At 34.0% G+C, this 15447-nt stretch overlaps 1 protein-coding gene and 1 pseudogene across 1 annotated transcript; both read right to left on the minus strand.

The window, feature by feature from the left end:
• Positions 1–4054: 4054 nt before the first annotated feature.
• On the minus strand, positions 4055–4474 carry LOC132187875 (uncharacterized). Its single transcript, XM_059602307.1, has one exon. It carries the CDS (start codon positions 4472–4474, stop codon positions 4055–4057), a length of 420 nt encoding a protein of 139 aa, XP_059458290.1.
• A 2602-nt stretch (positions 4475–7076) lies between these two features.
• The window catches only part of LOC132188719 (coniferyl alcohol acyltransferase-like), a 35502-nt pseudogene continuing 27131 nt past the window's right edge, over positions 7077–15447 (minus strand).

Genomic DNA, 15447 nt, shown 5'->3' on the forward strand with positions numbered 1-15447 from the left:
CTTCATTCCCCTGCACCACCACTTCAAGCTCACAATTGTCTTCCATGACACCGTGCATGCCGAATAGATCACACAACATTGCGTGCGTGTTTCGACCTTGTTCTGTGCTTATAGTCGCATCTGTGCTCGTAGTAGTCGAATTAGAAATTGCAACAGGAGACCGTACAGGCTTCTTACCATGATAATACCAGTTTCTGTATGCAGTCATTATTCCTTTACTCCTGGTCAAGTGGTCAAATACGAAACCCCGCGGGTGGCTCTGCTTATTACGACACGTCTTACAGAGGCAATAAATTTTTCCATCAAGGATTGTACAGTTCTTAACTGCGAAGTCCACGAATAATCTACACCCGTCTCTGTATTTCATCGTACCTCTAAACTTTGTCATCCAACTCTTGTCCATAGCTTTAGTTACTGGAACCCTAATTGAATAAGATAAATCTAGGTTAGTTAGTTAGTTGTTATTTTTTTTTGGTGTATTTCTTTAATTACATCATTTCAATTTTTTGTTTATTTTTAACAAATAAACACATACATTTAGTTTTAATTATAACATCTACATACTCTAAATTTGCAAAACCTAAACAAAATTAAGGTCCAAATTTAAATGCATTTGTTGTACATAGGGACCCTAGATAAAATAGATCTAATTGACTAGGTTATTTGTTGTAATTTTTTTTTTTTTTGCCCCCTTTACATACTCTAAATTTGTAACACCTAAATGAATTTTTTATATATGGGGACCCTAGATAAAATAGATCTAGCTAGCTAGGTTATTTGTTTTTATTTTTTCGTTTATTATAACATTTACGCATTTGTTATATATGGGGACCGTAGATAAAATAAATCCAGCTAGCTATGTTATTTGTTTTCTTTTGTTTTTCCCTTTGTATTTCTTTTTAAACATTTACATACTTATTCTAAATTTTCAAAATCTAAACAAAAATTAACGACCATATCCAATACATTTGTTATTTGTTGTTTTTTTTTTCTTGGTTTAAGCAAGTTTTTTGGGTTTTTTTTTTTTTGGTTCTGATAACGTGCATTTGAAAAACCTATACAAAATGTAGGTCTAAATCTAAATGCTAAAACGTGCACAAAAACAACTTAACCTACAAAAAATTTAGGTCTAAATTAATCTAGATGCAAAAACCTGCACAAAAAAAAAACCTACTTTCAAAAATTTTACGTACATGCTTTTGCATGCATGCATCTATGCAAATACATTAAACAATATTCCCACTATACAAAACATATATCTCAAACATGTAAACTAATTAGCTAATATATATATATATATATATATATATATATACCTGATCTGGAGAGGACGGAGAAACGTCAAAGGGGGAGCTCGAGACGGCCGAAGAGAGAGAGAGAAACACTGTGAACACCCGGAGACCGCGTGTGATTGTGAGAGAGAGAACGCGGCTGAGAGATGACACTAAGTGTGACGGAGACGGACCGGAGATACGGCCGGCAATTCAAAAAAAAAATGGCAGAGGGGAGGGGGCTGTGGCGCACGGGGGAGAAAGAAAGAAAGGGAAGGAAAAAGAAAGAAGAAAAAAAGAAGAAGGGGCTGGATGCACGCCTTCCCAAGGCGCAATTCTTGACGTGTCATATCTGACACATTAAAAATAGCAAGTTCAATTTTTAAACTTTTAAATTTTAATTTATATCATTTATTTATTTTATTATATCATTTTTTTCTCTTATATAACACATTATCCATACAATATACTTAAAACTAATTAGAGAATAGATAAATTAATATTCTAGATGTAGAGATAATAAAATCAATTTTTTTATGAGGGCTCAATAATCCACTCTCCGACCACATATTTTGTGTTGGCCAAGTTCATTTGAGATTTGCGGGTCTTATAAAATAAATGTATTCTATATGTCCTATATATTTTTTAAAAATTAATATGGCTATCATATTAATATTACTAGAATAATTTATGCATGATAATATCATATTCAAATTAATATTAATGAAATGTTTGATTCATATGCATGCACGTGATAATTATATTAATTGGTATACAATAGTATGATTATGCATGTATGCATATTATAATATCATATATATGATATTAATTGGTATACATTAATAGTATGATGATGCATGCATGCATATGAAATATATATATATATGTGTGTGTGTGTGTGTGTGTGTGTGTGTGTGTGTGTGCGCGCGCACGCGCCCGAGATATTAATTGGCATATACGTATACATATATACCAATTAATTTATACTAATATGATAAAATTAATTTTTCATACCAATTAAAATTAATTTACTACATTATTTTTTTAATACATATTTTTGATACCAATTAATACCTAATTATAATTATAATTAATTGTAATTTTTGACGTGTTGAATAAAGACACGTCAAAACTTTTTGACGTGTCTAAATGACACGTCAAAACTTTTTGACGTGTTAAAATGCCACGTCAAAAGTATTGACGTGTTCCATTAACACGTCAAAAATTTTTGACATGCTAGTATGACACGTCAAAAATATTTTATTTGACGTGTTTATTTAGACACATCAAAATTTATTGACGTGGCAAACATGAGTTACTGTTTGCCACGTCAATAAATGACATGTTTTTTGTAGTGTGTGCTGGTGGCTAGAGGGATTGTGCTGGGATAAAACCTATGGCCCAAATTCCTACGGGTGAGGCCAGGGAAAATATCCCTGGCCCCATGCGTCACTTTTAGCTAGAGGAGAGGCTAGGGTTTTTTCCCCCTAGCCGTCCCCCTCTCCTAGTTTGACTAGGATTTGCTTTTCCCTAGTTCTAATTAATTAGAACTACCACTTGTCCTACATTGGTTATTTCTAAACCTCTACCAGCATGCTAAGCCTATAAATAGAGAAGATCCTTAGCTATCAAATGACTCATCAAGTTCCATTGATAACTAATTTTCAAAAACACGATGAGAATTATTAGTTCTTGTGTTAACTCACCAAGAACAAAAGTTTAAGATTTGAAAAGTCAAGTAAGAGTCTACACCCTCTTTGTTATTATTAATCATTGGTGAGAAGATCTAGAGGTCTCATGATCCCTAAGATCTGTTGTGCTCTTGGAGAAAGAAGGAATAACTTGTTATTGGAGAAAGAAGAATCAAAATTATTTTGCCCAAACCTAGGTGTGACCGTTGATATCCAAGTAAGTGTTCTTCGTTCTTGTGATTTAATTTTAAATAGTAACTGTTCTTCACATATTCTTTATAAAGAGTTTGTGGGCATGAGAATTTGATTTTTCCGCTGCACAAATGTCCGATTTGCAATCCTATTTCCAGTAATTACTACATTAGAGATAATAGATCTTGCAGCGATATAATTTTTTTTCTTTAACAATGTGTATCCCTCACCTAACACTTAAGAGCTACTGTATAAAATTTTATTTAAATAAATATTAACATTCTCTTACATGATAAATGTACACTAGCGCATTAAGTAAGCATATGTGTTACAGGTAGCACATTAGCAAATATATATAAACAAATAATTTTTACATAACAAAGAAAGAAAATACATTGTAAAGGAAACACATATACATAGCAAAAGATATACTAAACAGTAAACATGGTAGTCTATCAGAAAAAGGAGGCAATAAGCAGGATCGGCATATGGATCTTGTAACACCTATGCAGTGCCAATTAGGCAATTGCTTAAGGCCCCCAATAAAAATAAGGCCCCAAATAACTATAGTATAATTAGGTTTTCTTTTATATAAAATAAAAATAAAAAAGAAAAAATAAAAATAAAAAACAATTATTGCCTCAATTATGATAAAAGTTAGTCACTTGTCTTTAATTAAGGCCTCAATTATGGTAAAAAATAATATTATGACAAAAAAGTTAGTAAGTGCTCTTTAATTAAGGCCCCAATTACGGTAAACATAAATGTAAAGAATTAAATTCCAAGATATTAAGACTTTTGAGGAGAGAAAAAATTGGAAAGTTACATTAATTGCACTCCTAAAGCAGTTACTAAGCTTATAGTTTTTTTTTTTGATAAAGTGATCTCTTTATTGAAAACTCACGTTGGGAGTACAGATTTCTTAGAAACAATAAGTTTCTGAATACATGTGGGTGGATCAGAGAACCACAACTCATCCTTGTTCGGTGTAGTTGCTAATGTGGCTAGCTCATGAGCTACCCAGTTTGCCTCCCCGTTAACATGGGAAAAAGTCCAATGAGAGAAGGTTCGAACGCTTGAATGTATAGCATCAATTATGTGTCCCTTTTTACTCCAATCCTGCTCATCAGAGTTCACCGCCTCCACTATTAATTTCACATCTCCCACGAATTTGATCCAGTCATACCCAAGCTCACAGCAAATTTGAGTTGCTTCCATAGCAGCAAGGGCTTTGGCATCAGTGGGTTTCAAACATCCCCGGCTGTAAAAACATTTCGCAGCAAGTATATCCCCTTCATGGTTACGTATTATCACTCCCATACCCCAACTCCCACGTGTAAAGGAAAGAGCAAAGAATGGGAACAACTTTTGAGGTTGTTTAGATCATCGAAGTCAAAGGGCTGGGGCTCCATGGGAATATCCCGCCAAACATGGAATTAATGGATTGTCAATGGGTTCCTAATTTGATCTGAGACTCCATCTAAAAAGGTCAACGTTATCAAAGGTCACCTGAAACTGAGGGCGACTCACTATACTCAGTCATGGTACCAAGAGAAATAGCAACAAACAGTGGCGGACCTGCAAAAATCCTGAAAAAAAAAAGTTTACACCCCAAATTTTTGAGGTTTTTAAGCCCTCTTTCTCTTTCAGTCCCTACTATTTTTCTTTCTTCTTATTCTTCTTCTTCATTTTCTTAGAGAAAATAAAAAGAAAAGAAATATATAGCAGATTTTGAATGAAAATTCTGATTCTGATTTTCTTTTCTTCTTCTGTTTCTTCTTTTGGTTGGCTTTTCTCTTCTTCAATTGATTATTCTCAAACTTGCATTTGATTCACTCTCTCAATACCTTTTTTCTGGACATGAATTTGAAGAAGAAAGGTGAAAGGCTTTTGTTTAAATGTGAGAAGTGAAAAATAAGGCGAAAATGCTGATAGGAGTGGGTCTCAAGGGTGCTAGCTGGCGCATCAGTCCCAAACCCATAAGTCCATAGCCATTAAATTTCACTCTCTCGAAGTCTCTGATCATCTCTCCAAGACCCACTTTCCTTTTCTTTTCTTCTCTTTTGTTTTTGTTTTTATTTTTTAACTTTTTTTCAACCCACATAGGTGGCATTTCAACCACTTAAACTAATCTTCTTTTCTTATTAGTATGTTTTTACTCTATTTCTCAAAAAAAAAAAAAAAAAAAAAAAGTAGTATGTTTTTGCTCTAGAAAAGATATTAGATGTTAGTGTGAGAGACAATATCTTTTAAAAAAATTGCATATTATTGATAGATAATTAAATATTAGAAGTAATTAATTGAAATAAAATATTATGTTTTAAATAAATATTTATATATGTTGGTTTTTGGGTAAATCAAAGTAATGCTATAAGTATGATTCATATCGTTCTGTTACTTTCAAAAGTATATAGATTTTAAAATTACTATTAAATTTGGAATGAATCACTATTAATTTTTTATACAATACATCACATTTGAGGATAAAATAGAGGTATAGTCTTACTATAGTGTTACTCGATCAAATAAACAATATTAAAATATAACATTATATTATATTAATTAATTATTAATCACACTTTCTGCCACTAAAAAAAAAATATATCCTAGCTCCGCTACTGGCAGCAAAGAATGAGTCGAATGGGTTTGGAAATGAGAAATTTTCATGCTTTGAAGTGTTCCATGGCAATTTTCATATTTTTCCTACACTTCTGGATGGTCAGAAACGATGTCGCACGCGGCAGGAGATTCCAAGTCAAGCTATAGATCGGACGGTTCTCCTTCTACTATGATTGGCCCCATAAGCTCATGACACGTTTTGCGAGTTGGAAGTCATAAATGTTCCTCGTAGAAAAATCAGTACATTTTATCCGAAGTGGAAACCATGACGTGTCACCTTTGCGTGTTATCTTCGGATCTTTGTGCAGAACGAGCCACCTGTTCTTTTCAATTTGTGGATCGAATAAATTATTATATCAATTAATTAGAGCAAACAGATTCCATTTCCAGTCATATAATTTGTCAACGTAAATCATATTAATTAATAATTCTATTCACATTTACTTTGAACTCACTACAATTAAATTCTCACAAATTTATGATAATATACAAAGGCCATTGGACTACACATCTTTTTCTATGGCTTCTGTCACTTTTCACTTAGGAATTTGGATCTTCTCATTCTTATATTTTAAAATTTGAGTTCTTTATTTTATTTAACGGTTTAAACAAATATAAAATTTGTGCTATTGAGTCATAGAAATTTTGAAATGACTCAAATTTTAGAATATGAGAATTTTATATTTAAAAATATATGAAAATCTCATATTTTAAAAAGTATGAGGGGATCTCAATCCATCACCTAGTAGCCCAATCCATGTTATTGGTTTTTTTGTCTTGTTTTGTTTTTTTTCTTTAACTATTACACGTACAGCTCTATTCAAAGTACAAACATTTTGTGTGACCTTAATTTTTTGGACTACTGTTTTGCTAATTTTGTACCGTCGAAAATTTATGTCATTTCAAAATTAATATGACTTATAAAATTACTAATAAATTTGTGGCAAATCATTATAAATTTTTCTCATGATAATTTTAAAACGTCATTTCACATTACTCATATTTTATTGCATTCCAAACTGAGCAAATGGGATAATATGTTAGAGTATATCATGGAGTTTGAAAATAATAGTGACTGACTTATAGTTCAAGAGTATCAGTGAGTTACACTTGAAGACTATTACTGAATTAAAGTGAATAGTTAAAAATTATCACTTAGCTAACCTAACTAGAGTAAAAGTCTATTTGTATCCAACATGATTTTTATAAATAGCAGCATGTTATATTCTAATATCACTTAGATAAATAAGAGCTTAATGTAACCTTAGGGCTCGATGTGATAGACATAGGCATCAATTTGGATTCAATCAAAGTTTAGATAAGTAGATGTCAAGGGTCTAAGAAAATGGGCAGCCTCAACCGCTATCAACTCCACATGCCCTTTCAACAGGTGCATGTACACCACCCAATCTCCGTTCCTAGTCGGGCTCGGCGTCGGCATCACATACCTGGCATCCCTGCCTAGGGGTGTCAAAAATAACCGGGAAACCGGAACTGGGACCGGAAAACCGGGAAACCGGGAAACCGGGGACCGGTTCCGGTTCCGGTTGCCAAAAAAAAAAAAATCGGGACCCCGGTTCCGGTCCCGGTTTTTGGCACCCGGTAAAAACCAGGAAAACCGGAACCTGGACTTATTTTATTATATATATATATATAATTATTATATTTTATATATATATATATATATATATATATATATTGTCTTTGTAATATGTTTGTAAACTATTTTTATTGTGAGTGTATTTCTTTTGATTGGTAGATTATTTAAATACTTGTTTTATTTTTTATTTTTTTGGGTTTTGAATTGTTGTAGTAAGGGGTATTTATTTCTTGTGCATGTTGGTTTGTTTACATACTTGTTTTTACTTTTTATTGTTTTAATGTTTTCTTTATGTATCTAATTTAAAATGATTTTTAGGGTATTTTAAAAAATTTGATTTTTTATTTCTAAGGCTCATATAGGCAAAAACATTGATTTTTTAGGATTTTTAGCTTTTTTAGGTTTATTTTTTAATTATTTGAAACAATCACAATAAAGCCTCTTTAATTTAGACAAAAAGATTAATAGCTTTTTTTTAAATGAGCTAACTTATGAAAAAAATAATGGGCTTATTTTAGGCCCAAACCTAAAATAAGCCCCAAACACTAAGGCCTTGTTTGGATGACACTTTTTTTGGATTTGTTTTGAAATTAGGTTTTTTCGATTTTGTAAAAATTTTTGGTTCAAATTTCTGGAATGCAAAAATTTGCATGTTGACCATGAAGTACAATTTTCATTTTGAAATCCTCATTTTATGTGAATTCCAAAATTGTAGGTAACATTAAATGTCAATTATTGGGTCCTGATTTTCACCCAAGTGTTCAATTATGTTGTCCTAACATGTTTCAAAGAAATGATTACCGAAGATCAACTTCGGCTTTGAAAAACTAGCAAACCATTACTTCATGCATGCTGTTGAGTGAGAAATTGTTTTTTTTTTTTTTAAGCAAAAATGTAAACTATCAAGCAAATAAAATGTGCATGCATACGTTTTGATATATTTTTGTTTTTTCTAACAATGACTAATAAATGCATTTTGCTTTCAATTGGGTGAGGTTAGGAAAGATTGCATTTGATAACGATCTATTTTGAGGCAAGTTTTTGCTATGTCATGTATTTTGCTCCCAAAAAGGTAGCTCAATCGGTTGGGACCACACTTAATAAAGTGGAGATCACTAGTTCAAATCCTTCTCCCCCCTCTTGTTAAGACATGTCAAAAAAAAAAAAAAACAAAAAAAAAAAAAAAATACTAAGGGGTAATTACCTTTTGCCCCATTAACTATAGCGTCATAAAAATTTCTATTTCATCAGTCAAAGGGGTTAAAATTGACGGTCAACAATCATGTGCAAGTCATGTGCAATTCTAATTTTTTTTTTCCCACTTTTGCCCTTATTTTAAATAATAGGTAACTTTTTCAATAATTATTTTGCCTATTTTACTTAGATATGGCATGGAGCGGATATGGGGTTACTTGTGCAGCCAGATTTGAATAGGTGGTCATCTTCTTCGATTGCATTATCACCACCATTCCAGTAGTTTTATTGTTCCATGTCAAGTGGAGTAAAAAAGTTGGTCACAGATTTGACAAGTGAGATTTGGAGTAAAACAGTAAGGAATATTGGAGTAAAAAAGGTTGGTCTGAGCTGAGATGGGATTTGATTTGATTCATTTATTGTGAATTGTCCCATTTGATGCCAGAAATCAGATCAAATCTTCATGCAGGGGGCATTGAAATTGCCATCCATTTCGAGTCTTTAATGGGTAAAGCTTCCACATCCGTCAGGTTTTGATATTCTCCAAATTGGTGTAAACTCATCACATTCTTCAATGCTTTATTGATTGATGATCTTGACAATCCGCAAAAGCAGGAAAATGTGTAAACTCATAATCTTATATTTTAAATAAATAAATAATTCCTCCCTTATTATATTGTTCAACTTGATATGTTGGTTGATTTTTTATACATTCAGTATTGAATCTGAAACTTCTATGTCTCATATTGCTTGGCGTAATGTCATAGTTATTATTATTTTTTTCAAATCTACATGCAAGCTTAATGAAAACAAAAAAATAAAAAATAAAAAAAATACCAATTGTAGCACAACTACATCAATCATATTGAGACACATTTCAATTACAATTAAAAATTAAATTATAAAAACAGCGAAATAAAAACAAAGGAGTGGTCCCTTCCTTGTTTGGCAAGCACTTTTTTTTTTTTTCTTTCCCTTTTTCAAATCCAAATTTTATGATTTTGTAAATTATTCTGTTTAATATTTCTAAGTAAAAATAAGTTTACAATGCGCTTGGTCATGGTGACTCCCACTACACGTTACACTAACGGTCAAAAACCATTCCCCTTATTTTTCGTTAAGGAGCTAACATTGTGGAAATAGATATACACATAATACAACAAATAGGCAACCATCTTCAATAGATTTTCAAACAATGGTGCGCCCGAGCTACATATAATATCAAACCATGCATTACCGTGATCCTACTAAAAAGAGATCAATTACCAAAAAAAAAGAAATTATCCTTCCAGCAAATTTAACAGCAAACGACATATAAGTTTAACAGCAAAAGACTAGCAACAACCAGTTCCCATTAATGCAATGCCACCAAAACGCACTTCAAGCAAATAAGAGCACTAATATTAGGAGTACTCCTAGGCAACATAAACAACACAAGATCGAACCAACACAGCATCGTACTGCAGTATTGAGCCACTGGTTGCCCAATGCACCGCTATTACCATGTTCACCCTCTTCTAAGACATCAGCCGACGGTGTTGATACATTTTCCAACTCATCTTCCCAATCTACTCACCCTTGCTGGGACGTGGGTGGCGGCAAATTTTGTAGTAGCTCATCTTCCCAATGGAAACTACCTCGATGATTCTGCAAGAACACCAATTGAGCATGGATATAATACCAATGTATTAAAAAAATAAATATAAGCATATTAATAGTTGAAGCAAAAACATTGCATACCTTGTAAAGGGGACACTTGTAAAATCGCCTCATGTAGTTTCTGTCGGTCCTAGAAACGAGTAGTTTCATCGGTCCAGCACCACATGGACATTGCATCTCAAGCTCCATAACTAATTTATTTAACACATTCATAAAGCCAACTAAAATGACATACATGTACAATATAAGGAGTACGACCAGATTGCAGAATACAAGAACAATTATTAAAATGGCATAGATATAGGTATGAGACCACAAGTTTTGATAATTATACATAGCAATCACCAAAATGACATAGTCATATATGCGTCCACAGCTGACATAATTATACATAGCAAATACCAAAATAACGTATGCCATCCATAGCGAGCATGTTGGCACACACAAAAGTAGTTTAGCACAAGTAAATGTGCTATACAGTCATACAAAGAAATAGTCACATTACACAACACATACCATAAACTAATAAACGGTACTGTAGGTACCGTAACAAAACATGAACTATATCACCATAGTTCCATTGCAATACCCAACACCACGTCAATTCGGCCCAGGCCTATTATCCCACATCAACTGCGCAATTTGGTCCCTAGTGTTTGCCATGTTCAAAGCAGAAGCATCAGAGAAGTCATAGTGGTAGGGGTAATCAGCACCATCGCCAAGAATCACAGGAGGGGCATGTTCAAAGAACATATCATTCCGGTCAGCTTGTCGGATGAAGTTGTGTAGTGTGCAGCATGCATTGACTACAAGGGGCTGGCGACAGACTTTGTACTTAGGCATGCCGTTCAAAACATGGAAGCGTGTTTTCAGCACTCCAAAGCATCGTTCAATCACCATACGGAGTGAGGAATGACGGTAGTTGAACAATTCCTTGAACCCCTGCGGGTCCCCACCATTACGGAAATCTTGTAGGTGATATCTCTCCCCACGATAGGGCGGAAGATAACCCATATAGCATGGAAACCCCGAATCAACCAAGTAGTAGTGATCTGAAAATTACCATGCAATACGTGTCATGATTGAGACCAAAGTTTAAAACATAAACATAGTTAATAGAGTTGGTTCGTGTAGTGAAGAATGCTCACCTTCAGGCGCTGTAGGAAATTCATTTTCAGGTCTCGTTATAGCATCGTAGAAGACCCTCGAGTCATTAGCGGTTCCCTCCCACCCGGTATACACGAATGTGAACATCATGTCGAAGTCACATGCGCACACCACATTTTGAGACACGACCCCCTTCCTCCCCCTGAAGGCATTTTGTTTCTGCGCCGGGACCCAAGCTTTGATATGGGTGCCATCAATAGCTCCAACACAATTCTACCATACCAGTAATTGTCAATCAGTGTAATGATAAAGTATGGCCCCAAAGTCAAGCATATAATTGAAATTACATATTACTATTGTTTCATACCTGAAACCAGGGGTAATATTTCGGATTTTCTTGGATGTATGGGTGCACACCGTCAACATTCCTAGGCCTTATAATGCTCTTGCCCAAGTTGCATAAAGCCCTCATGACACACTTGAAATGGCGTGAAATGGTCTCGGTGGAGTGTTGGAACCTGTCCGCCGCAACCCTCATCCCTTGGCGGTGCCCAACTATCAAGCAAAATATGGCTAGCGATTCTTCCACACTAACGGTGCGAGTATCTTGTATGTAGTTCGCCCTAAGGACATCTGCTAAGGAGATAAAAGTATCTCTTTTCATGCGAAATAGCTCGTAGCAAGTGCCCGGATGCCCATGTAATACCTCATGCACGAATGCAGCACCCGTGAGGGCTGACGTGCGCTGGGGTATCCTGTCCACTTCGTTTTCTTCATCACACAAAGCCTCAATGTGAAGCAAATTCAAGAACATCTCCTCAAACCAGTCATCGTCATCCATGACATGGTCAACAGCACCATAGAAAACAAAATTTGGGACATTTGGGTTCATCCTGTTTGGAAAATGTGTAAAATGGCAACGTCAAACACAAATGATTGTAATTACATGGTCATTACCAAATATTTTGCCATTTTTAATATTGTTGTTATCTCTTTTTTTTTGTTTTTTTGTTTTTCCTCTGCACAGTAAGGAGATAGAACAATTTATTAGTGCAAGTATGGTTCTTTCAAATACAACAAACGATCGGTGTTCCCTTTTGATTGGTGGTATGTCGTGGATTTGTGTTAGTCGGTACTGTTATATCTATCAAGTGACCCACAATTAAATTAAATTATTAAATAATAATATGTAGTAAGTCATAATGTGACTTGTAACATTAATTTTTGAAAAATATATAATAAGTTATTATTTTATGAATAAATTAATACATAAAAAATTTCTTGAACCGAATTCTTAGACAAAACAGTTGTATGCTTGTCAAATGATCAGTGTAAGTATTGATTATTCAATATTGGGTACAGATGGTTTAACGCATTTTACACAATTTCTTAACTATTCTCATTTTAACACGAGCTAAGGTAATTACAACAATTAAATAAAGTAAAAAAACCAAAAAAAATTGAATTAGGTTTTGTAGTGCGAATATAATCGTTAAGTTTTTGTTCTTGAACAATTTTTTTAGGTAAAAAGTAATCCTAACAAATGAATATCAAAATAAATTTTTTGATATTGTTATAATATTAATATTAATTAAATAACTTAATTTATTATTTGTTTAGTATTTTTTTTTTGGGGTGGTGAACATTGATTTCATGCTATTAACACGTGTTGGGCTTTACGGGTTTAGACGATAATTTTTTTTCCCATCTTGTAAAATGGGCAATTTAAACACAAGGTGAAATATACTTTTCCTACTCCTATGAACTTCAACTATTGTGTGGTCATTTCTACCTACTAAAATAAAAGCATACAACAAAATCTATTGCAAAGTAGAACTCAAAACAATTACAATCAAAAGCTTAATTTCAAACCACGTATTTATATTAATTTTCGTACTTGGATATTCAATAAGTGTTAATTAGATAAATTTTTTAAAGTGTTTTGCATATCTTTTATTATATATTGTCAATTTTCGTTTTTAAAAATCACAAATATTTTTTTTTTTTGGGTTTTTTAAACGAAGGTAGCAAATCTTTCTTTTTTCTGTTTTTAAGAATTTCTATAAAATTTAAGATATTTTAACATATATACACTTAAGATTATTGATACATTACTCCGTAGCTAAAGTCTTAATATAACTCTTATATTGTTTTAGATAACTCTTATATTGTTTTAAGCATAAATTAACTAACTCTAGAAATTGAGATACAAGGGATAAAATAAAATGGGAAATTTAAACACAAAGTGAAGTATATTTTGCTATTCCTATGAACTTCAACTATTTGGGTGGTAATTTGTGTTTAGCTCTTATATTGTTAAATAGGCATAATTCCTATGAACTTGACCTATTCCTAATTTGTGTTTAACTCTTACATTGTTTTAAGCATAAACTAAGTCTACAAATTGAGATACAAGGGAGAAAATAATCATTACCAGACAACAATGTTCATTCTAATATTAATATAATGTACTAGAAGATAGAAGGATACAAGTATTATTAACAATAATCATAGGATTTCCAACCAGACAAACTAGCAAACCATAACAAATGGAGAAAGTTGAAGATAAAACAGGAGGTAAACAAGAAGCAGGGTATAAAAGATAAATCAAACATGTCACATTAGTTAAGTGCAAGAAGTTCAAGCAAATATAAAAAAGGTGCCAGTGGCACTAATATTACATGCCAATTGTTCTTGGAAATAAGCAAATATAAAAAAGTGCCAGTGGCACTAATATTACATGCCAATTGTTCTTGGAAAATAACATAATAAAACAAGCCGACAAACCCATAGAAACATGCTGAAAAAACAAACAATGCCATAAGTAGCATTAGAAACGGTCCAACACTGGACTATGCAGTCAGCATGCATACAAACTTAAACCACAAGCCCAACAACATAGTTACAGCTTCTCAATCCAAGCCTTCTTCCTTTCTGGAGGTAGTGCAATAAAACCATTACGGACATTCTCATCCCTAAAGAGCTCAAATGCCCTAAAATACCTATCATCATCTAGGTCGGGGGCAATCTCATCCAACATGCCAATGGCCCTACTCATGCCATTGGAAAAAGATGCACCACTACCCCCAGCACCTGCACTACCTTCCCCACTACTCATTCGCAGTTGATCTTGTAACAAGATTTCTTTCTTCAAACGGCTAACCTCGGTAAACTCTTTTAATGCATCACTTCGAAGAGAATCTATATGAGATTTACCCTTACCTTTCCTCTTGTTTTCTGTGCTAGGCCCAGAACTATCAACTGGACGCTTACCACGTCCGTTACCCCCAATGACTATACCCCTATTTTGAGGAGGAGGTTGGCCACTCCCCTGACTCGAACCACCCACAGAACCAAGAAAATCCCCACTCACACTGTTATCAACAGCCGCATTGGTTGCTTGACTAACATGCATTCCAAACCGCAAGAGTTGCTCATTCAACTCGTCCTCTTCGTCACTACTCGGTGGTGTCCTAGCGGATGAATGGCGGAGGACCCCAGTGGCTGTTGAGCCATTGAAGAGTAGACCCAACATTTCGTAGTTTGGACAGCCCTTCCTTCGAAAACGACTAGCCTTCGGCTTGATCTAGGACAGACGAAAAAATAAAAAATAAGAACGCTTCTGTGTGACCTAAAATTAGAGTGTGGGAACTGATATATTAGGCAAGGGTTACCGAACTTTACCCTAAGATACTGCTGCCACTGGGTCTCCGTCCCCTGGACTGTGTTTGATACTGGGTCCCAACCAAATCCAGTTCTGTGTTGGAGGAGGTCAGAGAAGTCACGGTGGTTCATCCTAAGTCTGGAAAATTTAGTCCGACATTGTACGGCAGTGTAGGTCCGACCGGTCATTGTAGAAAGCTGGGAAGCTATAGGCGACCACAAGTTCATATTAACTGACCCAATCACTATTCTCCCCGTATTGGACAATTCGACCAACATTTGCACAAACATACGTTCAAACTCAGGAGACCAAAGTGATGGGTCCTCGCCTTCAGCGGGTTCCATCTATGCATAAATATACCAACGTAAAAAAAAAAAAAATGTTCATGTCTACATCTTATGAAGAATTGCATTTCACTGCCAAACAACAAAAAAAAAAACCCGAAGAGCT

The sequence above is a fragment of the Corylus avellana genome, chromosome ca7 (genome assembly GCF_901000735.1).
Source record: "Corylus avellana chromosome ca7, CavTom2PMs-1.0".
NCBI classification, from domain to species: Eukaryota; Viridiplantae; Streptophyta; class Magnoliopsida; order Fagales; family Betulaceae; genus Corylus; species Corylus avellana.

Coding starts and splice junctions, on each gene's coding strand:
- LOC132187875 (XM_059602307.1), bottom strand. CDS start 4,474: ATGGGAGTGATAATACGTAACCATGAAGGGGATATACTTGCTGCGAAA.